Genomic DNA, 26,253 nt, shown 5'->3' with positions numbered 1-26,253 from the left:
ATACGCAAGCTCACACACAAACTCACTCACAAGCTCACTCCCAATGACTGATTCATTGAAGACTCTGGTATCTCAGACCGCCTGAACTCCTCAACACGGGAGTGGGAGAGAGTAGGAGGAAGACACGGAGGGAGGGAGGGATAGGAGGGATGGGAGGAGAGAAAGATAGAGGCAGGGTCATCTTTTGGCATCCAGCGCCAGGCGGTACTTGTTAGGACACAGACACAATCATCACTATGTAAGGGGGTCCTTGGGATGGGTGCGAACTACAGAGAGGGCCCACTCACTCTCCAACCAGCAGCGAGGAGCCGTTTGACCCCCACCTGTCCCTGCCCATATTAGTCCGTCTCTGGTGGGGAGGAGAGATAAATATAGGCCCAGGCTGAGGGCCGGCTGAAGGCCTTATGAGTTCAGGAGCAGGCACAGGCACACACACAGGGCTTGGGGAGGGTGGTGGTGTTGAGCACTGCATTCTGTCACCTCCCGAGATACAGATTAGGGTGCACACACAGACACACACACACACACAGACACACGCACACTCATACGTGAATTAAGAGAGCTGTGGGTAAATATAGCACAGCGCAGTGGCACGGGGACAGATTAAGAGAAGAGGAGCTGGGAGGTAAGTTTTACAGTAAGTGACCAAGCAAATAAACCTGGTGTTTGATCACAGTATGTAGGACTGGATGAGGAAGCAAAGGACTCTTCATTTCAAATCAAGGGGCAGTCCTGTTGTGCAGGGGAGGGGGGGGGGGGGGCATCCATCCCTCCATCCTGACTATTCTTGGAAAAGGGGTGGGAATTTCCCATGAGTCCAACCGAAGCAGGAAGTCAGGATGCTGGATGCCTGGGAAGCTCAATGGGACTGCAGTCTGGAGGTCCTCACACAGCACGCCAATCACTTAACACATGGAAAACACCTCCGAGCGAGTTTGCCGTTGGTTTTCACGCTGTCTCAACCGGTATTTCTTCAACTTATGTAGGTTAAATGATGGGTGGAACTGAATCAGTGTTGCCGGTAGCCTAGATAAACCAGACCAGCAGCATCTCAGCTGAGCCAACTCCATTTCAATCAATCCTGAGTGGCTGTGTACATGTATACATGTTGAATATGGCCGAGTTAACGGACATCCTCACACACACTCTCTCACACAAACACACACAGAGTTACTCATTTCCCATGCTGCTCCATACAGCACTGACCTAAATCTCACTTCCTTATTTGGGGATGAAAGCACCGACACCACCCCCACTTTTTAAGCCTGCCACATTTTACGCTCTTATCGAGCCATGTTTTACTGGAATAACACCAGGCTGCACGTGTGTTTGTGTGTGTCAGTGTCGTTAAGGGTGGGTCCAGCCAGGTCTGGAGAACAATGGCAGCCTGGGCCGACTTACGGTCTTCCCAATCACACTTCCTTGTAGGAACCATAAAAACCTGCAATTATACCCCAGCTGCGGTTAGACATTACAGCCTGATGCACAAACATCCCGCTGGGCTATGTTTAACCCGATTAAAACACATGCACACACATGCACATGCGCACGCACACACACACACACACACAAAGTTTATCAGGGTAGGACGATAGTGTATCAGATGCTGGTCACATGTATTGTTAAATAAATACATGGGGATTTTATATTGTGCTTCCCCTATGAATCATTGTTTATGCTGTCTGACAGGTCTTGGAACCAAACCAAGTCTTGTAAGTTTATAGTGAGTAAAGTTTATAGCAAGTAAGCTAGGGAGAGAGAGAGCAAACAGGGCTTGTTGCATCTGGTGTTGGTTACAGTAATACACGTGCCTGTATGTTTTCCTCCTAACAAGTGTTTTAATGAAGACAGTGTGGGTGGGTTATTTGTCTGGGCCTTTCAAATATAAAGGCACCATACCTCAATACAATGCCACTAGGCCAAACTACCTATCCAAATAAGATAAACGCCAACATGTGTGGAAATAGCATCAACAAATAAATAAATAAAAGAAACAAATAAAAAATTAATTAATTAAAATCAGAAAATTAAAAAAAAAAGTGAACATTCAAGTTCTGTCAACTAAGGTGAAAGTGTGGCTAGACCAACCTAGACCAACTCTTACATATCCTGAAAAGGCAAACAGGTGTCATGTTACTGCACTCCCAGCTCCTGGCAGGTGAGGGTCCCTCACACACATACACACATACAGCTAAATTTCCATGATGGTGAAGCAGGACAAGGACACAGGAGGACACTCATTACAGCCTACCTAAGGCTTTTCTCCCCGCTAATTTCACCCACTCTCACAAACACACATATACGCACACACTAGCACATACAGTACACACACTGCAGCAAAGCAATCCATTAAATAAATGCTGGATTGAATGGTACAGTTGGAGTGTATGTATCACTCCATTGACCACTGAGGCAAACTGCATCATGCAGAAGCAGCGTTTCCCACAGAAGCTTCTCTCGACTCCTAATCACACAGAATCTGCTGATGAGGGCGAGGCACTTTCACACAGAACATCCAAAGATGCTGCTGTCAACCACTCTCTCCTCCCCCCTCTCTGTCAGGATTAGGTTAATGAGCCCAGTTTACTCTTGATCCCAGTAGTCTTGGCTTGTATAATCTATCCCTCCATTGCTTCACACAGGGATCTGCTAGAGTACACTGAGGCATTCATTTAAGGCGATGAATGCTCATCATAACTGTGGGATGCAAGTGCTGCTGCAAGTACCCACACAGAGATAAACACACACACACACAGTTCGGAATGTTGAATTCTATACACAATTGTCCTAAAGCCATGTTTGAAAGAGAAAAAAAATATTGCCATGCCTCTGTAAAAAGCAGCGTCTCAAATCACCCATTTCAGTTGGCCTTACTGGGATTAGATGATGGGATCTGGGGATACAATGCTTGTGCTCAATGATGAATGGCAATGATACAGAGCAAGCCAGGTTTCCCCACACAAAAGCCACATTGTTGCTAAAAACTGTACTTGAATTGGTATCAGGGAGAATGGCTTAACTAGATTATTTCAAACAATACAAAAACAAAAGTAGTTTGTATAAGTCGTATCTCCTCGAAAGACGATATTAAAGGTTGGATTTAAATATTGCTTCCTCCGTTTACTTTATAAGGAAGAACATCATTGGGTATGACCATAGACAGTAATAGAAATGACCCACTGAGGGACTATGGACTCATCGGCAAAACAGGTGAGTGAATCAGAGCTGTAACTACACATTTCACAAGAGGAAGGAACTCTGATGCATCCTGTTGCATCACGTTAAGGAAATTGATGGAACGCCGAGGGAAAAAAAAAACTTTCGCAATTTCAAATACTGTAAGGCCTACCCCTAATTGTTACATGTTACAATTGTGACAAAACAGTAACTGCCTCCATCAAGTTCTAAAAATGTAACCAAATGAGCAGTGGACCTGGCCAACATCCTAATCAGTACTACATAAATCTCACATCATATTATGTTCTGTTAATTAAAAAAACATAAAGGTGTGGTTAACCACCGCAATTCTGGCTTAAATCGCTAAAGTAATAGCAAACGTATTTTAAAATCCTAAGGCAAGGCATACTCACAGTTGGTTAATCTGGTTCTGAGATACAACGGCGTTCTCCGAGAAGTATGGCACCATTTTTGCCCCGCAACAGGAGCAGAAGCAGCCTGGTGCCGAGCTCCGAGTGGAGGCTACAGTCCCCAGGGTCATGGTTGTACGAGGCAGCCGGAGCGGGAGGGTTTCTGGACGGGGCGCAGGATATCCTTTGAGTCGAGGCTCTCTTTATGCTACTCCATGGGAAAGCAACTGTTCTCACTAACTCCTCGAGTCGGAGCAGTTATCATGTAGTGATATCAAGACCTCCTTGTCGCGTCCACGTTTCCGACATTAATCAAAACGAGGTAAAACTAAAACCGGGATAACTTCAACAAACAGAAGCGACGATGGAAGCCTACTTGCGCTATCAAGAATTAGCCAACGCTAGCTCCAAACACTCACGTATTCTTGTTCTCCGTACTTCAAAAGTTAAAATAAAGAGTCGATCGAGGTAGCGGTGTAGTAAGTCAAATCAAGAGGATGTCAGCATGGCAGATGTACGGACTAATCTGACATGGTAGGCCTAATCGACATATGCTGATTATCGCCAATAGAGACACCGTGTGCTGACACAGCCGGCTGTACCTTACCCGTTCGTTCCCATTCTGAATCAACCAGGAGATCTTGCAAGCTAACAAACTTGGACTGCAGCGGTAAATCTGAAGAGGGAGGAGTTGCTGACATGTGCTTCGGGGGTGGGGGGGGGGGGGGGGGGGTGGGAGGTGCGAGCAGCAGGGCCCCGAGACTGACGACACAAGGTTGGTCCTGAAGCAGCGACGGAGAGCGAGGCGGAACACCATCACTGCTCTCTAGACAATTTGAGAGTAATGGTACAGTTTGTTGTTTTTGTTTAGATGGCTCGTGGACATTGGGTCCAATGCTATAAATAGCTTTTTTAAAAAGTCAAGTTTCAACACAACACAACAAAAAAAGATAAATTCAGCCTCAAAAAGCTGGCGCCACACGTGATGGGTTTCCTCGAAGGTACTCAGAAAACCAATTGGTGGCCCCTCTGCAAAGATAAACTTACTGCTGCCTGGTTGGCAACAAGCTCAATCCAAAGTATGTTGGGTCTGAGTTGGTGAGATGCACTCCCTAATCTCCTGAACAGCAGGTTGTTGGTACAGGTAATCACATTAGAACGACGCTGTTGGCAGGTAGACATGAGTGCTAGAGAATCATATTAGAATAGAAAACACAGGCTGTCCAAGTTAGCAGGCAAAATCAGTCCTCAAGTGGCCTTGGGTAATGTGAAGACAACACTTTGTTTGGTCATGCATTAGCGCAACATCCAGTAAAAATGATATCCAGTAAAGTGATACAATTCTCTATACCTTTCAATAACAACAACTTATGAATTTATGACTTCTAGCCTAGTAGTGATAAAACATCCCTGTTTACTTGAAGTGCTCAAAGGAGATGATATTCACATGATAGGTGATAAACAGGGAGGTAAGCCTACACTCTTTAGCTGAGATTGGACTTGGCAATACATGTATATGAGAGGAACAATTCAACTTGCTTCATGTTGTAGTCAATAAAGTAATTCCAAGTAAAGGGGCATGTTTTTCCGACACAGCCTTTGCACCAGTCAACTTCTTCAAAACAGGTTTGGACTTCCTTGTGCTGTTTGGATTCTGGGTAGTAAGTCTTGTCACTTCCCCTTGTATTCTGGTATCTCAAGCTGCACAGTTGCAAAATGGATGGTAGGATTTTGAAATTGAATATATATGTTGGCTAAGCCTTCAAAGGAAATTTACAGACAACTTCTGTGGCCTTTCATTCTCAGAATTCAGTCACTGTCTACTGGCCATTCAGGTCCAGCCAAGCCATTGTTGTAAACACAGATTGTTCATAGTGCTCAGCTAGTTTTAGCCCTTGTTTGCAGACCAACTGTTTGTTGACACGGTTGCCGTCTGTCCCAGAGTCATCAGCCAGGACTAGTAGAGGTTGATGTAGGTATTAACAAAGGAGTGTCAGACCCACATTAGGCTGTGGGCTGGATTTGTTAGAATGAGATCTCATAGGGGTCATCATGGTCATTATAATTTTTCTGCATGGGTATCAGATTGTTGTTTGACGATAAACTCCATTACTATACCCTCTTCTGAGCAAACAAAGCATATAGGTTTATCTGGTACTGCCGTCATACTGCTTTTTCTTTCTTGAACTACCCTACCATCTATATTAGTCTTAGCATAGAGAGTATATGGCTATCAGTGTAGCATTATACCAAAAATTCTTGATTAAGCTTCAACCCTCTCTATTCCTTTTCTGCATCTTCCTTCCTGAGGATGGTTTGTAGGTTTACTTAACTGATCAAAACAGAGATATTGCTTACTACATATAGTTGATGACAACTGGTTTATATATGTGTGTGTGTGTGTGTGTGTGTGATCTTTGACACCCTTATATTAGAGGCGTGAACTCCCGTGGGAGTCCCACGGGTCGCAATGGAAAAAAAGTGCAGCGCAGAACAAGTTTTGAAAGCTCTTTGCAGGTGCGGGCGGGATGAGAGGTGCGTTTATGGGTGCGGGAGAAACAGATGATTCATGGCACTCCCGCAAATTAAATATGTGTGTAAAATAAAATATTAAAGTAGTGTAGGCTACATAAGTAGGCTACAGTTGAGCTGGATTTTCTGTTAGGCAGCATAACAAAAAACCGAGTTTAAAGGTAAACTATGCAGTATTGGCAATTTCCTTACTGTTTTTGCTTATTTTTCGCTTGCTCTGTCATGACGAATGGCTGAGAAACTCCATCGCTACCTTTTTCTAGCTGGTGCCTGGCGTGTATGTGTATTTGAATGCAGTAAAGCAATTCGTTACACTCGTTATACTTCCTGACACTGAGGCCGTCGGCCCACAGTTGCAAGGGTGGTTTTTCGGCTCACAGGCGCTAGGGGGAAGCGAGACGGCCACCATTCAACCCGAAAAAAGTCATATAACCATTCCAATGACTCTGAAGCTGGTTAATGAAGGTAAACTAAGCTAAAAAAAGCAGCCTATGGATACTGATGGATATTATTGTTTATGTGTTCAATCCGTTGTCGAAATCAAAAGCATGACAGAGGAAGAGGGCACCACAAGGCTACTTCAGTTGTTAGTGCCTTTCTAAAGAAAGCCTGCATATCTTGTGCAGGCTTTAGCAGGCAGGAGCGGGACATTCAATTACATCCCTGTAACGGGAACGTTGCAGATGCGGGCAGGAGCAGGACTAATAATTAGACATTACTGCAGGAGGAGGACAGAATATTGCGGGAGCGGGACTGGAAAATCTGTCCCGCGCAGACCTCTACCCTGTATTAACATGTTAAAGGTCAATAAAACCTGGACCCAAGTCCAGGATTCTTACATAGCAGGTCAGATGATTTGTGTTGCATCGCAAACATCTACCTCTACACTGGGTGGGGCACAAGGGCTCCAGAGATAAACAAAGCCTTGCATCTTTGTGAAAAACAGCCAGAGGAGAAGACTCTAGAACTGGCTTCCCAGTCAGCTATGGGTGGGATGCAAAAATCAACACAATGATATTGGCATATTTCTGCTAGGTCTGCACAATATATTATTGGTATTGTGATTCCAAATAGTGATATATTTGTATGACTAAAGCAGACAATTATAAGCTACATTTATCTGCCTAACCATTTTGGTTATTCATCACGGTCCTCCAACTCCATGCCTAGGATTGACTCTTTGCACTTCGCATGGCAAATTCTATGGCAGACAATATAACGCTGTGCGCTGTTTTGACAATTACTGCAGAATCGCTGCATCATGACACCACCGTTATCATAGCCTGTGATAATATCTTATTCTAAGTTTCTCTCTTGACTAATAGTGATACTAGAGACCTAGAGTTCAGACAAGACCACCCCTGCACACAGGTGATTACATCACAATAACAAGAGGTGTCAACACACCTGTCTCCTTTAGTTACGGCTCCGTCACATGCTGCTGTGTACTCAGTCACCATCTCCACACCGCGTAAATAAACACAGATCATCTTACAGTGACATGAAAAAGAGACACAGACACTACAACCACATGAGACATGGGAACTGATGTGTCGGTATGTTGTGAGTGATGCTTATTTGTCTATCCCCAAGTAACCCTTCAGATCGTAGTGCTGTCATTTTTCCAGGTCAAGAAATAGGAGATCTACACATGTGGCATGTTGGTCATGTTGTGTTTACAAATTCATTTAACTGCAGTTGTGCAACGGGTGCCCTATTGCATGCAATTCTCTGGGAAAGGTCGCACGTTGGTGTCTGCCCAAGATTATGAGAACCCCTTCAGTTACCCCTACCCCTTCCAAGGCCATGGTGGAGAAGGAGGCCAGCTGTTCCCAATGCTTCTGAGCAGAGCTCCCAAGTGCTAAGAAGCTAAGGAGTACTTGTGACAGAACAGCAATGACAGAGTCACCCACAATGACAGTGACTACCTGGCAAAACACACTGTCATTTCAAAAACAGGCCAAGTGAAAATGTTAATGTGCAGGTGAATGGGCAGTTTGGCTTGAAATATGAGTTTTCAGTTCCAGGTGTGTGTATACCAAAACCTGTGAAACATGTCATAAGTTGGGTGAGACCAGTCAAACCAAGAAAGGAACTCATTAATAGATGTCATATACATTGCAAGAGGACAGGAGAAGGCAGCAAAGCTGAAAGCAAAGAGAATATAATCCTAGTTCGCACGCAGCCCGCAGGCTGGAGGAGCTTAGAAACTTACTGAAGGCAACATAATTGAAATTAGTTTGCCAGAGAAAGGGAGTGGTGGTGGTGGTGGTGGTACAGGACTCAGCCTGCTGGGTCCAGCCAGCCCTACCCTGCTGCCCGGGGCGGTGTGCTGGAGCGATGTAGCCCACCCTCCACAGAGAAGTAAGCTTGAATAACCTGCTCTGCCACAGCAGCCGTTAACAGGCACAGTGCCAGCATCCACTATCCAGCCAATGTCTAGAAGGTCACATAAAAATATCCCCTGGAAGTCTTCGCTCCTACGGACATAAATACAGTACTGTTAATGAGCTCTATAGTATGCAGCGCTCTATTTTGATACTAATCTGCATGGAGCGCATGCTACCTGAGGTCTTCCCACCACAAGTGCAGGCTCGAACCTAACATTTTAAATCATCTGCACTGTGGGAAATTCAGACGTAAGATGAGAGCCTTGCGGGCCCTGCGTGCTGTGGCTCATCCCTACAGACCCAGGCTCTCTGAATACTCAAGTGAGACACACACACACACACACACGCACACACACTCCTCTTCAGACCCATAAGAGTGCCTTGCTTGCATGGGAACAATTAGAGCTCAAGATTTACACTTGAAAAGCGCTGATCCCCTTCACCCCTGTCTGTGAGAGAAACCAAGCTGGGCTACAACTTTCAGCTGCTCTGTACGTTACGCTGCGGTGCTGAGGTGCAGGGCTGGGTTGGCTGCACCCTCCAGAAAGGGGCTCTCCAGAGCGATTTACCAGAGCACGTCAAGTTGCATGACGTTTTCCGAAGGCTTGTTTTCACTGTGCAGTTTTTACTTGAAACCATATGTGGAGCGTAACACAACTTAATACACAGTTAATTATGGCCGAGCGTTATGTAATAGAGTCAAACAGGGTCATGTAGTTATATGGGGTGGGGTACTGGCGTGGGCATGCCAAATGAGAATAAGGATGTGAATGTGCTCAGACAGCGTGGGGGTCAATGCAGCATGACACCATGCTCACCAGAGAATTACCTAATCTATAATTGAGCCCACATGTGTGGCAGGCATTGAAGTTTGGAGTTCTGAGGGGAAGCGTAATGGGACTTGGGGGTGGTTGATATGTAATGTGTCGCGCACTGCAAACACTCATGTCATGCAAGTCATTCTCAGGCCAGCCAGACTTTTTTTGTAAAGGAGAGGGGAGGAGGGGTGGGGGATGGGGGGGTTAAGCAGCGTTGCATAACTGGTCAAGTGCTGAGTGAGCGAGCAAGTGAAGCAGTGTGTGTGTAAGCTTCTCTGCCTTGAGCGAAACTCTCCTGAGCAAAGCTTCTCTGACATGTACTAACAGACACACATCTTGATAACATACAGCAACAGGCTGCTGAAGCCAAGCACTTATGTTGACAAACTTTGTGGAGAGTATCCAGTGGTGTAGGGTACGTGATACGGAGGACTACACAGTATACCCACTTAAAAAGCATCAACTCAGTATAACCACTTAAAATAGGCAAGGATAGGTATTAACATTTGGGGTTGATCACAGTATACCCACTACGGCGAACTTCTACATCACAGTATACCCACTACAGCTAGCTAGACTAGACCACTGAGAGTACCGTTCTGTATCGCACAATGCTGTTCTGACACGCAGCGTACCATGCAACTCTGGATGATTCTAATGAGATTCATACAAGATGCAAAAATCGAGGCCTCTGCCAAAACAGCTTGACAACAACAATAACAGCTAATGTGTCTGTGTGACGTGCACTCCTCTAAACAGACACACAAACAAGCTGTGCCACATCAGATACATCTACTATCAGGATCATCATGCAAATATCCCGCGGCGAACTACGCAAGCGAAGTCACGCAGACAGGGTCCTTTACAGTAGAACTGTGTGCCTCCTGTTCAGGTTGCAAATCAGATGCTTATCAAATTACTTACATAGAACTAATATTTGAAAATGGGGTCAGAATTTGAATTTGTAATTTGAAAAAATACTCCCGAAACCAAAAGCGATAGATTCCTTCATAGTGATAATTTAGTAATAACCAACTAGGACAGGCATGGCCCATTTTAAAAGTACACAGTATTATCTCTAGAGTCGTGGAAATCAGTTGTAAGTTGTAAGCTGACTGAAAAAAAAAAACAAAGTAGTGAACTGATATACATTGATTGATAGAAAGCAATAGAGAAAGATTCATTATTCCAACACAGAAGCACGGACTGGCCTCCCTTCACTCATTAGTGGTAGACTAGAGTCCCCCTAGTGGTCACTGAGTGCATAGCACTCTATCTACCATCACTGACTGACTCAAGTCAGTCTACGCCAAACAGACCTGTATTTGTCCCAGCCTCTGGCTAAAGTGATTGACAGTGCATTTGCTCAGAACACTGGCTAATATGTGTGAAGGATATGAGTGGTGAAGTGGGGGTCACAGACACACAGTTACTTCCCAAGTGGGATGGGTAGCCAACTGGCCATTGGACCATAATTGTAACTGTTCTTTTAGCATGCTTTTAGATTGCTGTAGTGTTGGATCATAGATCTGGTTAGCTTACCTTCTGGGCTGAGCACGACGGTCATCGTCTCCGCTGTCTGCTTCCTGCACACAAGAGAGAAACAGACAGCCAATCAGACCCACCCAAGCAGAGGAATCTCTCTCTTTCACACACACACTCACACATACACACACACAGGCCTGGAAACCATAACTACCAGTACTAGCACACAAGCACTGACACCACACACGTCATCATACAGAGCCGGGACAGAACAGGAAATCATAATGTGCTGCTAGGGGGAAAAAATAAACATTACACTGGATAGCTATGTGATGATGCACAGACACATCATGTCAAATATTTTTAAACAGACGTAGCCTAACTGAAATATCTTAGCAAACATGCAATAACTACACTGCAGTTAACAATCTCCCTGTCCCAATTTATTAGACTTTTGTGATGTTGCAAAAACCTTTTCTGATGGTGTACTACACGATGACACACTAATGACTCACAGTCTACCACAAAATGTTGGACAGGTGTGTAGATTTTGATAGCATTTTTTTTAAACTTTACTCTCACTCATTCAATCTATCCAATTAAAAAAACCGTAAAGTTTACTTTCACCAACTATGTATGGCTGGAGTGCACCTATAAGTGGGCATTTCAACAACATCCACTAGGCCTGTAGGCTAGCCTACATGATTCAGACAATAACACCACCAAATCCAGTTCATCTAGATGGATAACTGAACACTTTCAGCCATACCAGGCTCTGTCCAAAACCTTTAATCCCAAACAATTGTTACTGGACGGGTGAAAGCATCAGAGATGAAGACGTCCACAGCCCCCACCCAGAATAGAGAATAGACAGAGTTTAAATCCTGGCCTGCTACAGCTAATCCCCAACATCGAGCACACTCTCCCTTCTCTCTCTCCCAGAGATCAGCCTGCTGGTCCAGCTGTGATTCCAAGCACTCACACTAAAGCAGCACCCCTCTGCACTGAACACTGAGTTGGGTTAACCACAGAATTCTAATTCTATAAGGTTAACCACAGAATTCTAATTCTACAAGGTTAACCACAGAATACTAATTATATGAGGTTAACCATATTCATCATCTGCCCGTAGAATAAGAATCACTCATTTCTAATTCTATATATCGCTCAGTAGGATCTCTCTCTCTCTCTCTCTCTCTCTCTCTCTCATTACATGGTGTAATTTACACCTAACTGAAAAAAGCACAATCAGCATGCATCTTAGTCTACTGGGGCAAGAAATGATTAGGAAAAAATGACCAACACAGAGACGTACAACTGTCAAGCCAGTATCAATGGTGGTGTATAAACTCATTAGGCCTATATTTGCATAGATATCCAGTTGGTCTCCAGATGCACTGACAGGACCATAGGACAGAGCCTCCGCACAGAGCCAGTGTGTGCTCACAATTAGATGATCAGATTCCTCTGCAAGGCTAATGCAATTTCAGAAATGCAGTTAGGGAAATGGTAAGAACATGAGTCACTCAGGACACCCGTTTTTATGTTCAAAGCTTGCCAATTGCAAAAAAACATACATCACCACCCATCAACCCACAGTGAGGAGACTCCTCCCTTCTCATAACACTAAGTCAATGCCTGTCATACTTATGTGAACTGGGTTGCCATGGTTACCACCATACCATGACAGGGGAGGAGCCGGGGAGTGTCATATAGATTTCCTCTTGCACCAATGGGAGCAGAGGATTCACAGTGCTGCCAGGCAGATTTCTCTGCTTGGTCTAGGTCAGGAGACACCAATCAGTAGGCCTACTGCCTCTTACATCAAAGCATCTGAATATTAGCCTACAGTCATTTAGCTTATTTAACCATTTTAAAGAGCAATAGGCTAAGGCTGGTTTGTGCAAAATGATTATTAAATTAATTTCAATAGAGTATTCACACAGAGATGTAGAGTCACCTTTTACACCTTTTGACAGCATCCGTCATGCCAGTCTACTGACAATGATGTGATGCCCACTGTCTCTCCCCCGGCCCATCCCAAGACATACAGTCAGTGGGCCCATGGAGAGCATGCATGTTGAGGAGAAATCAGGCCAACAGGACTGGGGATGTTGTGTTTCTCAGGGAAAAAAAACTCCAGGCATCTCACAAGATGACTCACATGGGTGCCTCACCAGGGTCACATGATGGGCAGCTGGTATCATCGACACCTCAGGGCCGAATCAGCCCATTACACGCGCAACCCGATTTCTATCCATGGCGCCACAGGGAATATTACAAGTAAAAGGCAGAAGACAAGACATGCTATTGTAAATTCACAGACAACATTACATAAACTGGGTCAGAGTCTACCAGACTTCAAAACTGGACCTTAAAGACCCCAGAATACGAATGTGAATTCCTGACATCTTAAAACGCTTGTCAATTACACTTGCTATAGTGAAAAGTGCATGGCACAATTATGATGAGTAAAGATCATTCAACTTGGCATGTGGCCTAATTTGCACACTAACAGGCCACTTGCATTAAGCTTCAAACTAATCCTTTTTGAAACCAAAACAGGTAATCTATTCTAATTCACACACTTCTGTACTACTGAAGTCATATCACAAATCTTGTCAAAGAACCTGATCCAAGATTTCGTGTTAAATTGCGTCTAAACTTAAATGACCCACAACCAAAACATAGTACCAACTCTATACAATGGTGATTAAACCAGACAACATTACAGGAACATGGTGTGTCACACTTCCGTTAATTCGGTTTAACTTCCCAATGCAATGAACTAACGTAAACTAACAGAATAGTACAACAGACTCCACAGTCCACACGTTAAGGTTATAGCTTTAAACAAGACAGGTCAGATTTGCTTCACACTCATCGTAACTGGTTCTTGGATCAACTTGTACAACATCGGCTCAGACTTGACGGTCGTAACGTTATCACACTGACAACGCCTCACAGACTGACACGACCATGGTTTGCTAACCACTTCATACGGTTGAGAAGAAATGCTTCCTCAGGCTTTTCAGCTGCTAACTGGCTGGCGAGGTTCCTCAATTAAGAGATATATGGACGGACACAGAGCCTAAGACATGTAGTAACTTAAAGATGCAGATACATAAACAGTAAAAGGTACCCAGGTTAACTGATGTATTGTTGCTACACGCTACCAAACCCATGGGCTGGTGTACTTTCCTAACCAAAAGTAACGGTTATTCACCAAGATAGCTAACACTAATGTTAGCTAACGTTATTGATGCAGCCAAGCTAGCTGGCAAGATTTCACTCTACGGTATATGCTCATATTAATCAAGCGAACCTTAGACAAAGCATAGCTGCTACTTTATTTACGACAGTGCTACCCGCCCCATCCGCCAAATACTTTTTTCTAACAACTGGTAACCCGCCACATGATGAAAGCAGCGTTGCTGTTAGGCTAAGTGGTCAATAACTTAGTTAGCTTTCTATCGCTAACAGTAAATGTTACCAGTGGAAACACTTTTTGCAAGCTCGCCATGCGTTCATACAAATGTTTGAATACATGCAAACAACTTGTGTGTACTAGATAGCTTAGAATCGTTAGTATGTTTCAAGACACAATAATGTTTCAACTCAAAGAAACAATACAAATGACTAAATCCATGTTAGCCTTGACATTACTGGCATGCGCATAAGCATACAGCACAAGCTAAGTTGGAACAAGCGGCTTCGAATTCGTCCAAGATAGCAACCAAGCTAACCAGCTACCTGGCTACAACTGCAGATACAACAGTCACACCGGCTAAATCAGCAGATAGGAAGAAATCTCACCGACACACAGGGGCTAGATGTAGTGCTGGGAGTTGGCGACCGCTGTACTGTGACCAGCGCCATTCAATGTCCAGGAACACGATACTTAAATATCAGAGAAAGCGGAGAGTAACATAATTTGAATGCAGAGATGTGCACTTGCTGGTTCGTCCGTTGCTGATGCTGTCTCTCCACTCCTTCCCTCGCCACTAGTATGCTGCGCATGCGCCCGCACTTCCCGACTCCTGTCAGATAAAGCATTGGTTAGAGGAGGGGACCTGAAAGTGTAAACTCAAACATAAGAAACTCTTCTTTTTTCCCCTTTTTTTTTTTTTAATAAATACTGATTAAATAACTGTCGAACAAGCTCAACAGAGACAGAGTGGTAACCTGGATTCTATCCACTGTTTCTCTGAAGTCATTAGATAGATAGATAGATAGATAGATAGATAGATAGATAGATAGATAGATACTTTAGTGATCCTCAAGGGGAAATTCAAGGGTCTCAGTAGCATACAGACATAACACACAACATGCACTTACAACAGAAATGGTAAACATTAGTATAAGTATAAACATATAACTAAACTCCACTGTACAATAAAGACAGTAGAAGAGAAGATAAGAAACTAACAAAACTAAATACTAAATACACTATATAAGTTAAATTAAGAAAGTCCAATGTGCTTGAGGGTGATCAAGCATAAGACGCTTGTAGTGCTAAAGGGAGTGAGTGTCATGGTGAAGGTGCAAACAGTAGTCCAACCAGTCCTTAGTTGTGTGTGCCTGGCAAGGTGCTCAAGAGAGTGGGTGTCATGGTGAAGGTGCAAAAGGTAGTCCAACATTAGTCCAACATTAGTCCAACATTAGTCCAACAATTATCCCTGTAGTTTCCCAATTCTTCTTTGGTGGAGCAAAATAGCAATCAGCTTTAGGCCTTGGCTACTTGATGAGCATCTGAATTTTTAGGGAGTAAACATTTTGCTGCAGCATGTTGCCTACCATTGTGCAGTTATTGCATTCCCAGTGGCATCCACTACAGAAACCAGAGCTTAGCAACCCACAATGGCCTACACTCACAGGAGCATATTTGAGGACCTGGTAAATGGTGAAGAGATTGTTTGTACATCATTAGCTAGCTGACTTACCACTGGGAATTTCACAGAACTGGGTAGTCTACCTGACACATTCCTAATTAGAGTTTAAAAGCAGCCACACAACAATTCATAAAATCAGAAAAACACACAAGATGCCATGTTATTATTGGCTATAGAACGGCATCAGTTCATTTCTGTTGCAAATAATAAACTATGGACCTCAAAATAAGAATTGAAACGGCAACAGAATGTCATAAAGCCTCAAACTGATGGGTTGGTAGCCTATACTTTCTATGTATATCAGTAACACTGCCATCCCATCTGTATATGTTCTGTTTGTGCAGCTGAGCAGGGGTAACAGAACAGTAATACGTTGGTGCCTCAGGCAGACAGTGCTCTAGTATGTGGGCTTGAGTTCAAGTGTGGTGTAATACCCTTAAGGGTGCTCACATTCACATAGTCTCTTCTTTAACCTACTAAACTGGGGGAAGCCTGAGTCTCCATGACTGTCTTAGTCATAGCAAACAATCCTTCCAATGTGGGTCATTCTGTACAGTGGTGCCACACATTGGCACAACCTTGTTCAAGCAAGCATTTGGACTCAGTCATGTGACTGAACTGAATGGCTCACTGCAGCTAATAGCCAATCGACCATGTGATGAGTTCCTGGACTAACTTGAATAAATAAGAGACAGGGAACAACAAGGATCATCTGAGCTGAATTATGTGGAGACTATGACCAGAGTTGAATCAGCTCCCAACCCTCCACCCCTTGGACTGAAAACAGTGCATCCACCTCCATGTGTTTTGTCTAACCTGCGGAAAATACCGTAGTGAAACTGAGTAAGGGTGTGATTAGGATGCGAGTCGGAGAAACTGAGAAGAGTGTGTGTGAGTAAAAGTGAAGACTGAGCATGAAAAGGAGGGAGGGATGAAGGGAGAGAGACTGTCAAGGCAGGAGAGGTGGTGACTTAAGGGGTCATTGAGATGATTGATGATCGCCCTCTCCAAACATTTTTTTCACCTTTTTTCCCCTCTATCCATCATTGACATGGGAGAGGTTGGTACATGTTTGGTCACCCTTTATCATAAATGTGTTTTTTAGAAGGAAAAAAAATGTGTTTGTTCGAACCCTGGCAACCTGAAAATGATTTCCAGTGTGTAAGTTGCGGTTTCAATACTTCAGCAAACTAAAACCCCATAGCAGCTGGTTCTGTCCACTCCCTGGGGTTCATTGATTGTCATGGGCCATGGAGCAGCACTCTTCCATCTCTCCCTTGAGTAACGGCCCTCTTAGGTCCCTAGACAGCTCATTTCTCACCTTGATAAATATAAGGGCCCCTCCATGCATTTCATTATGCTGTGATCACAGGCCAAATCGAATGGCAAGGGCAGGGTGGATTAATGTCTAGATTGTCCTTTGATAACAAATATGCTCGGAGAACCCTCACACACATGCTTGGATATGCAAATCTTCAACGTGGTGACGCAAGGTTGACAAGCAACTGCACTTTATCATAGAAATCCTTGGTACAATAAATTATATAGTGTTTTTTGAGGGTTAGGGTGTGGGTGGGACTCCATCTTTTCACATACTGTGTAATGAACTCTGCAGATAACAGGGCCTTTGTGCTCTTATCAAGCTGTCCTCTATGTGGTCAGTCTGGGCAACGAGAACGAGATGCAGTAGTTGGAAAGAATGGCGAGATAACACTGGTGGCAAGCGAACATTTGACTAGATCACATGAACACAAAGAAGAGCCGGAACAATAATCAGGAAAGAGAACACACAATAAGGGATTATGCCCCCGCCCCCCCCCCCCCCAAAAAAAAAGAATTTTGGTTTGGTTATGAAATGCCTTCTTCGGATAGCCTTTTAGAGAATGAAGACTGTGTTTACTGCGTGGACACAGTCTGTTTGTGGTTGAGACGGTCTTCATTTACCAGAGGTCTCTGAACTGTGACTTTCACACCATTGTTCATAGTAAGACAATGCTGTACCGCCGCCTGCATCCATGTGCCCCTATCTCTGACACACAGAGTGTGGATTAGTGAAGGGAGCGCCGGCAGATGAGATTAGGATTACCATCAGGGATGGCAACAATCGGGGTTTAACATCAAGGCAGACAACAAGAATGAGGCTTTTCAGGATTTTAATTAAAGCTGAGCTTCACACATTTGGATCTGTTGGAAAAAAAGAGAGATGAACCCCACCTACAGGTTGTGCAGTATGATGTTTAATTTTGAATATGACAAAACAGCAATGATTACATTGAAACACATTGGTCTCAACAACTGACATTCATAATGACACATGTTCATGGTGACACAATGTAACATGAAACTTTCATTGCTCTCAATCAAAATATAGTCACTTTCTGCCTTGCATTTACAGATTTAGTCATTAAAGTCTTTAAACATTCACCAGAATAGGCCTATCTGACAAATCCTCGAGGAAAGTGAATGTTAAATTACTCAAAGTTAAATTGTCCTTTGATAACAAATATGCTCGGAGAACCCTCACACACATGCTTGGATTTAGTCAATTTAGTCATCCTTAGGACTATGCTTCACTCAAGGGTCTTTGTAGACAAATGGGAAATTAGCCTACATTTGTTCATAACATGTTTGCTTTGAACACCATAGTGCTACCAAACTACATGCACCTTTCACCTGATAACTTCTGCAAAATTCGTTACATTCGTATTGTTTCAAGTGTTACATTCGTTACATGAGTAAGCTATTGTTGGAAGTGGGGAGTGCAGTGACCAAAGCAACATAACAATGGACACACAGCAAATGGGCTATACAGAAGTCTGATCCAAGGACTATTGTTTTGAGAATGGTGTTACTACCCTCTTCTGGTCAGTCACGACAAATGCACATCAAATGCACACTGCAATATGATGAGTTTACAGCAATTAGGCTACTTATAAGAACATACGAATATTGTTCATCCTCATGATTACCTCTTTGAATGATAAAAAATCAACTTGTTGATAGCCAAGTCATTTTTGATTTGATGTCAGTGAAGACATGCCAATAAATAGAGATGTTAGGTTATGGCGATTAAAATATCACAGACCTTTCTAAGAAAATATGTTTGTTTGTTTCTTTTTAACAATATTAATCATACATGGAGATATTCGAAACTATGAAATCCTGTGAGCAGTGAGTGAGAGTAGTTCATCATCCCGGTTCCTCCTTTGGCAATGTCTTGGAGGCATGTAGACTACAGCAGCGAGAATGACAATCGCTACCAAGACACATACATAAACAGAGACAGTGAGACCTGTAAAGGGTGAGAAAAATGAACGATGAACAACGTATACTAAAACATCTGATATCTGTAAAGTTGCATAGCCTAGTAGAAATAGCCCGCGCATAATAAGAAAAACGGTTATGTAGGCCTAGGCCTTAGACGTGCGGGAAAAGTTAAGAACAGCCTACCAAGTTGCTGATGCCTCAAGGCGCCTCCCTTATCCATGAACAACCCGTCCATGTTAAATTGCAGGCTTTAGTGAGGACAAACTTTTGTTATCTAACCATATATTATGAAAAAACACGAATAGAATACTCACTGTTACTATTCCCATACCGATAAAATCACGACAGATTTTCAAGGACAACGCACACTTCGCTTGCGTCGGTTGAGTTGTTGATTCAGGAAATCTGTGAATCTGTAAATAGCCTACGTCTGAACTTTGGTCATTGCTTGCTTGCACACTCCCTGCATAGACTTATTGTTTCCTTTTAATTATCCCTCATATAATTTTCTTGGAGTGGAAACGTAGGCTATTTTCGAGATGTCATTAAAACGCTACAATTTCTGCCATCATATCATTATCGGATCTTTACATTTCATCATTAAGAGCGACCGAGTGGATTGTAACAGACAGATGGCAGTAGACTACATATATATTTAGGTAGGGCAGTGTTAGAAAATCTAATGTGCTATGATAGGCCTACACTTTATGATTTTTATTCTAGGCCCTCACTTCACCTTGCAGACGTCCTAAACATTGTAACCGATTTAGGCAGCAGGTTTTCACAAAACGTTTTCTTTGTATTTGGAATTTACAAATTAGATATAGCCTTTATGTTATTACGGTCAAAATGGGCACCGGAAGCAGGGGGGCCTAGAGGCCAATGCACCCCCCCCCCACCCAGGGGCGGAGCTAATGGTTCACTATAGGGGGTGCGACTATCTTTAGTGGGCCCCTATACTGTAGGTGTTTATTCCAACATCATGTTTTTATTTAGCCCACTTCATATTGTGCTTATTAGAGGCTGAGGCATTTTGTTTATGTCCTGATGACCTAGCCTACCGTTTAGTCTGTGCATCGGGGCAGCTGTGCGTATCATCAGGCAACTCAACGAGAGAGAATTTCCCGTGTGTGTTCACACAAAGTTAGCCCACCATAACTTCCCAACTGCTTCACAACTGTGCAGTATCCCATTAACTGCTCGACAATAGGCTATTTACAAATTTCTTTAAAATTTGTAAACACGTTGTCAAAATCAACTTTAATGTACGCACCTTTTGTTTGAGCAGGAGAGGGAATAATAGCCTAACAAACGCACGCAGCAATTACAGAAGTTGTGGGCTAGGCTACTTGCTTTCTTTTACTATGGTTGCCTGTTATCAACACACAATGTTAAGCTAATTCACTAACTCAAGACTTCAAGGCTATCATGGATATAAAACGTTTTTTGGAAACAATGAAAGGGTGGAGGTAGCAAAGGATGGAGGCAGCAAAACTAGAGGAGTTATTTCAGATGAACAAGGTAGGCAAATGCTTTTCAAAACGTTAGCATTATAATGTTTACTGATGTTAAAGCGTGAACGCTGTTTAAATCCATACACATCGGTAAACTAGAACAAAACTAAAGGTAACTTTACTCTTATAGGGTCGTATAAAGTTTTCCAAATGAATTATTAGGCGTTATTGTTGTATATTGCATTTTGTACTAGGCTACTTTTTAGGTGGCCAATGCATGAACGAAACCAGGAAACGGACAAATAGCCTTTCAATGTTTTGTTGCGCGCGGAGGGGTAGAAGCGCTTAACATTCATTCCTGCTGGCACGCCTGATAGTGACTGCTGTTGTCGCGGCAAGCTTAGGCCTATGCTCCTGTCTCTAAATAGACACAGTGTAGACTAGACCTACACTGTAATAAATGCAGCCTGTAGCATAGGCTACTTCGGCAAACCCAGACCGGTTGTGGCATCAGTTTCGCTTTTAAAACGCAACAGTGTAGCGAGAGGGAGAGTACGGGCTATTTAATTTGCAGCATGACAGACGAACTCCCATTGTGAGCGCACTCTACGGACCAGTGGCATCTTTAGTAGGCCTAACATTTTAGTACAAATAAGCATCGGTAAATATAACAATAACCTTAAAGCAACACCAAAGAACTTTTCCTCTGTCGCACACACTATATTTGTTTATCCAGCACTGGCTTTGAAAATAACGATGTCCACAGACAAGGTAGAATATGTTGCATGATTTTATGAAAGTACGATATATTGCGACATCAGATGCAAGTCAAATTTGTAGTTTCTTATGTCTCATTCCATCGAACTACTGCTACCCGATCTGGCAAACTTACATAGTGCGGTTATAGCCGATAGAGGGCTGATGAACCACTGAAACGATTTTGGAAACATTATTTTAAGGTACAAAAAACTCTTTGGTGTTGCTTTAAAGGAGAAGTTCGGTGTGAAATTGACCTTAGCTGTACTGAAAGATGTTGCCGAGTACTCACATGTGTCCAATAGGCACCTTCGCTCACCCCCTAGCATTCCAAATTACGCCGTTTTTAGCCGAGTAGCTGTGGGGGCATAGCGTAGCCTATGCAACTAAATCGCTATTTTTACACCATTAAAAAGGTTCCAAGTAACTCCACACTGCATTGGTAGACTTCTGAGGGTCTTGGAACCTTTTTAATTGTGTAAAAATAGCGATTTAGCTGCATAGGCTACGCTATGCCCCCCACAGCTACTTGGCTAAAAACGGCGTAATTTGGAATGCTAGGGGGTGAGCGAAGGTGACTATTGGACACATGTAAGTACTCGGCAACATCTTTCAGTACAGCTAAGGTCAATTTCACACCGAACTTCTCCTTTAACAAATCGCCGGATTTCTCCTTTAATAACTTAAGGAACGTTCTGGGGATGTTCCTTAAAGGAGAAATCCGGTTGGTTTTCACATAGATCTCCGTTTCTCGAGGTCACAGAGTACTGTCAGTATGAAAAAAACTAAAACAATTGGTTTTACCTAGCTCGAGTTGCTACAGCCAGCAGCTAATCCAGCCAGGCAGCTACAGCGCTACTGGGGGCATGTCCGTGAGTCCCCATGTACATGCCCACTGAGTGTAGCGTTGTAGCTGCCTGGCTGCATTAGCTGCTGGTTGTAGCAAGTCGAGCTAGGTGGTTGTCATTAGCCTACCTTATGCCCACCTTGTGTTTTCCCGGCATGCAGCTGCTCCCATCGTTCTGGCCTCTTGGATGACTCTGGAGGTATGGCGCTCCGTACTGTATACTGCAATGTCTGCTCTGCTGCCTCTCCTGGTATTCGAGATAGCACATCTGCATTCCGATCAGCTGTTCCTGGTCGGTACTGGATCTCGTAGGAGTAGTTGGCTAGCTGTGCAACCCACCTCTGCTCTGTTTCGCCCCAATTTGGCAGATTCCAGGTGGACCAAAGGGGTTGTTGTCAGTGAACACCGTCTTGGGCTCCCCACAGGTAATCCTTGAACTTTTCAATCATAGCCCAGCAGCTCTAGCTTGAAGGAGCTATAGTTTTGATCACTGCGTTCTGGAGGATAGAGGCTACAACTGGCGAATGCAATAACCCTTTCCTTGCCATCTTGGACTTGGGCAAGGACCGCTCCAAGGCCATCAAGACTGGCATCTGTGTATAGCCTGAATGGGAGTTAGAAATCAGCATAGGCCAATATGGGGGCGCTGAGGAGGGCTTGTTTGAGTAAGTAGAAGGCGTCCTGGCACTTGGTGGTCCACTGAATGGCAGAAGAGGGTCAGTGGGCATTGCCTTGCAGAAGCTGGTTGAGGGGGGTGGCTACCTTTGAGAAAGCAGGGATAAACCTCCGGCTTTATATTTTTTATATTTGTATAGGTGGGATAAACCTCCGGCTACAAATATTTTTTGTCTACTTTTGAAATTACATGCAAGGCTGAAACCCTGGCAAATGTGTGTTTGGTCCTATTTGAACTTATTAGCGGTCTGTAGCCAGTGGCGCCTGCAGGTGTGTGGCCGTACACACTGTGTGTACCATCAGGCTTCTCGGTTAGGAGTAGAGAAATAATCTCCCCTGTGTATTTTCACTCCCAAGTTGGCTTACAATAACTTCCCAACTGTGCACTGTAGGCCATAAACTGCATGACAGTAGGCTATTTATATCTTTCTGTAAAATAACCACGTGCATTTGTGCAAAATTAAGCACTAGGCTATTTAACGCACACATTTTGTTTGTGCAGGAGAGAGAATAACAGCACAAGCAATTAGGGGTGGGCGGTTCTTTATCTGGCCCCTGCACTCGTTCCGGCATGCCTGATCAGACCACTGTGCTTGTATGGTTTTATTTCATTTATTTCATTCATATGTTGTTCTTCTTATCCAAGGTGATACCCTCACCTCTTCAGTCTGCAGTTGCCTGCAGTTGCATCCTCTCCCCTGTCTTTCAGCATCTATGTGCTTCACCTCCCAACACCTCCAAGCCTTTAATGAAAAAAACAGATAGGGGAACTTCTCCGCATTCTGGAAACAATATTAACTAGACTAGGGATTGAGAAAGAAAAAAGGAGGCAGGGAAGGAGGTTGCGGTGTCTGTGGAGATAAGACAGTGTGCAAAATGAGTTCATTAGCAAAGAGCTGGCACTGAAAATCAAGCCAGTTCTGATAAAGGAGCTCACAGTTGAGGGAAAAAAGGTTTCATTTCCTGTCTTCACTGGGCCAACATATCAAAGAAAGATCTATAGGAGACAGGGCAGCTGCTGAAGATCAGAGAGAGAGAGAGAGAGAGAGAGAGAGAGAGAGAGAGACGGTGAGACAGAGAGAGAGAGACGGTGAGACAGAGAGATGGAGACAGAGGTGGGAGAAAGAGAAATGCCAGGATTTGAAAGGCATCAAAAATGTGAATCAAAACCAAATAAAGCTGTGTATAGTTGAAGAAGAGGGGTTGAAGAATGTTCAATGCAACCTAAACCAAACCAACACTGACCAAAAAGGTTTAAAGAATTTGTAGTTGTTCATTTAGATTGTACATTTAGTAACAACTATTTGTCATATGACAAATATAGAAAAAGGCTCTTCTGTGTGACCTGAAGTCTACTAACAGTTCATCACCAAAAAGAGTGAGGAGAGTGAAGTGTGGAAAAGGACCAAAAGTAAATAAAGAATAACAGAAAAATGATGGGCAAAGATGGGAGACAGATATGTGGGCATGCAGGAGATGCAAAGATGGAGGTGGCGGTGTGGTGTTTAATATAGATCTCCCCTGATACGACAGACAGAAGAACAGGAAGTTTCCATCAGTCAGGAGAGGGGGCCCATAGGAAATTGCCACAATAAAGTACACAGAAAAGGACGGGAGGGGGATACTACGTGACAGCCATGGCGACTGTGCCTGTCACAGTGTTGCCATGGCGACTGTGCCTGTCACAGTGTTGCTTATTCTCACACTCATCCCCCACAGTGTCACTTGATTCTCAGTTCAATTCTTCTTCAAGAGTATATTTCTCTTTTGTATTGTTTTCATAATAAAGTCCTCACCCAAATAAGCACTCTGTTTGTTGGGCCTCTGGTTTGCCATTTTAAATATTTGCTGCTTATCCAACAGGAGACAGATCTGCTTGAGTCTAGACCTCAAAATGAATAGGCAGATGTGTTTCTGAGGCCTACATGTTATCTGAGGCCGATAAGAGGGTCTTGTATGCAATGTTGTTTAGATGCTGAGAGAAAGGGGAGCTGAAACTCTACACTGTATGGGTTAGCCGTGTGCTTTGTGGACAGAGAACTTTGTGTACTCTGGTTCTGAGTTCAAGCATGGAGACAGGATTAAGCCTTGATGACAAACCCAGCAACGCTTGTTTCACAGTCCCCTGTATCATCACGTACACGCGCGCACACACACAGACACAGACAGACACACACACGCACAGGAAGAGAGAGAGAGAGACTTCTAATAGGATTATGTAACTTTAACAGGTGACTATGAGTTTATGATGCTGTGCTGTAAGTACTGAATGATCTTAGTGCAGTGGTAGAGGATTTGTATGTCAAAATGTTTGTATATATATATATATATATATGGACCCTTTCAAGAGAGTTCCATTATCAGCATCATAGTTGGCCCCACAAGACTTCCTTTTTAACATTCCATATGTTATCTTAATGCAGAGGAAGTAGATTGGGGCCCAAATAGAATGTTCAAGCATTGTTTTTGTTTTTATTGTTGAAAGGGTCTATACATATTGAATATTGAAGTGTATGCTGCTGGTGTCCTAGAATGTTTTGATAGAGGCTGTGGTGAAGGAACACAGGTCTATGCCAAAGGCCAAGATGGCTAGAAGATACATTATGGAAATCAAATACTCTATCAAATACACCCTCATATAACAGAATGAATCATATTTGAATGTTGCACTAAATAGATCATTAGGTAATAATTCGCTGTCATACAGAGGATAATGCTTATAAGTGTGGCGCCCTCATGTTCAAAGAATGTTATTCCAAGTCAAGGAAGTGGACTTAGTCATTCTTCATTGCGATTAAATACAGAAGCTCTGGTTACTAAATACTAATAAAACTCTCGAAACCCTGTCTGTTGTGGCTGTGTTGTGCGTCCGGATAACCATGGCCCCCAGCTGTCAGAAATAACGAGCCTGAGGTGTGGACATTTGCTCCGTAAACATTCGAGGAAGGCTGACTGCCGAAGTAAAGTGTGTGTGTGTGTGTGTGGGGGCAGAGAGGACAGGAGATGGGGCTCTAATCTTCTCAGGGTCTGTAGTTTATTATGCTATGAGTGAGCACTCAAACATCCTGTTCCTTAGAGAGAGATAGGGCAGCAAAATGTGAAACCCTATCCATCTATTTGTAATCTCTTTGCCATCATGATAATAAAAGCGGAGCTGGGGGGGGGGGGGGGGGGATAAATGGATGAATGGGAGATAGGGTCAAGGATTTCCCTGCTGCCTGAAAGTTGAAGGAAATTCTCATAGATTCAAGCGCATCTCACAAAGACAGTCTTTTCTTTTTCGATTTTGTGTGCTATTTACTTTCAGATTGTGGTCATTATGATCATGTGTGTCATTGTTATTTTGAATTACAGTATTAAGGACTAAAGTAAATGATGTTTGGTGTATCTAGCAAAATAGTGAAGATTTTCTATATAGGCCTAATTGTAAATCAAATGGCCACACTGAATATGCATTGTAACAGGCTGGGTTAATGCCAAACTTACAATCAGTACATTCTCAATAGAATTACAGTACAATCTCAATGAAAACAACACAAACACAGGCATA

The 26,253-nt window shown here is 43.4% G+C and overlaps 1 protein-coding gene and 1 long non-coding RNA gene across 3 annotated transcripts in view; both read right to left on the bottom strand.

Moving 5' to 3' along the window:
- The window catches only part of ssh2a (slingshot protein phosphatase 2a), a 27,345-nt gene extending 12,551 nt beyond the window's left edge, over nucleotides 1–14,794 (bottom strand). The window contains exons 1-2 of one of the 2 annotated variants that reach the window (XM_076282668.1): nucleotides 14,629–14,794; nucleotides 10,870–10,913 (exon numbers count right to left, since the gene is read on the bottom strand). In XM_076282668.1, coding sequence (XP_076138783.1) covers nucleotides 10,870–10,913; nucleotides 14,629–14,691 — 107 coding nt within the window. In that variant the 5' untranslated portion in view covers nucleotides 14,692–14,794. Of the gene's footprint in view, nucleotides 1–3,590; nucleotides 4,207–10,869; nucleotides 10,914–14,628 lie in introns of those variants that run through there. The other variant, XM_076282667.1, reaches the window with a different exon arrangement.
- Nucleotides 14,795–17,934: 3,140 nt separating this feature from the next.
- LOC143121205 (uncharacterized) lies at nucleotides 17,935–19,444 on the bottom strand. Its single transcript, XR_012986433.1, has 3 exons — nucleotides 19,286–19,444; nucleotides 19,155–19,219; nucleotides 17,935–18,996 (listed from the first exon to the last, which is right to left on the bottom strand). It is a non-coding gene; the product is annotated as an uncharacterized LOC143121205 (long non-coding RNA).
- Between the last annotated feature and the right edge of the window lie 6,809 nt (nucleotides 19,445–26,253).

This window comes from Alosa pseudoharengus, unplaced genomic scaffold, assembly GCF_046254945.1.
Source record: "Alosa pseudoharengus isolate Yale_2024_CS ecotype anadromous, Long Island Sound unplaced genomic scaffold, YU_APseudo_1.1 YU_APseudo_1.1_scf_13, whole genome shotgun sequence".
NCBI classification, from domain to species: domain Eukaryota; kingdom Metazoa; phylum Chordata; class Actinopteri; order Clupeiformes; family Clupeidae; genus Alosa; species Alosa pseudoharengus.
The sequence above is the reverse complement of the archived record's forward strand: the minus strand, read 5'-3'. Positions and strand labels throughout refer to the sequence as shown.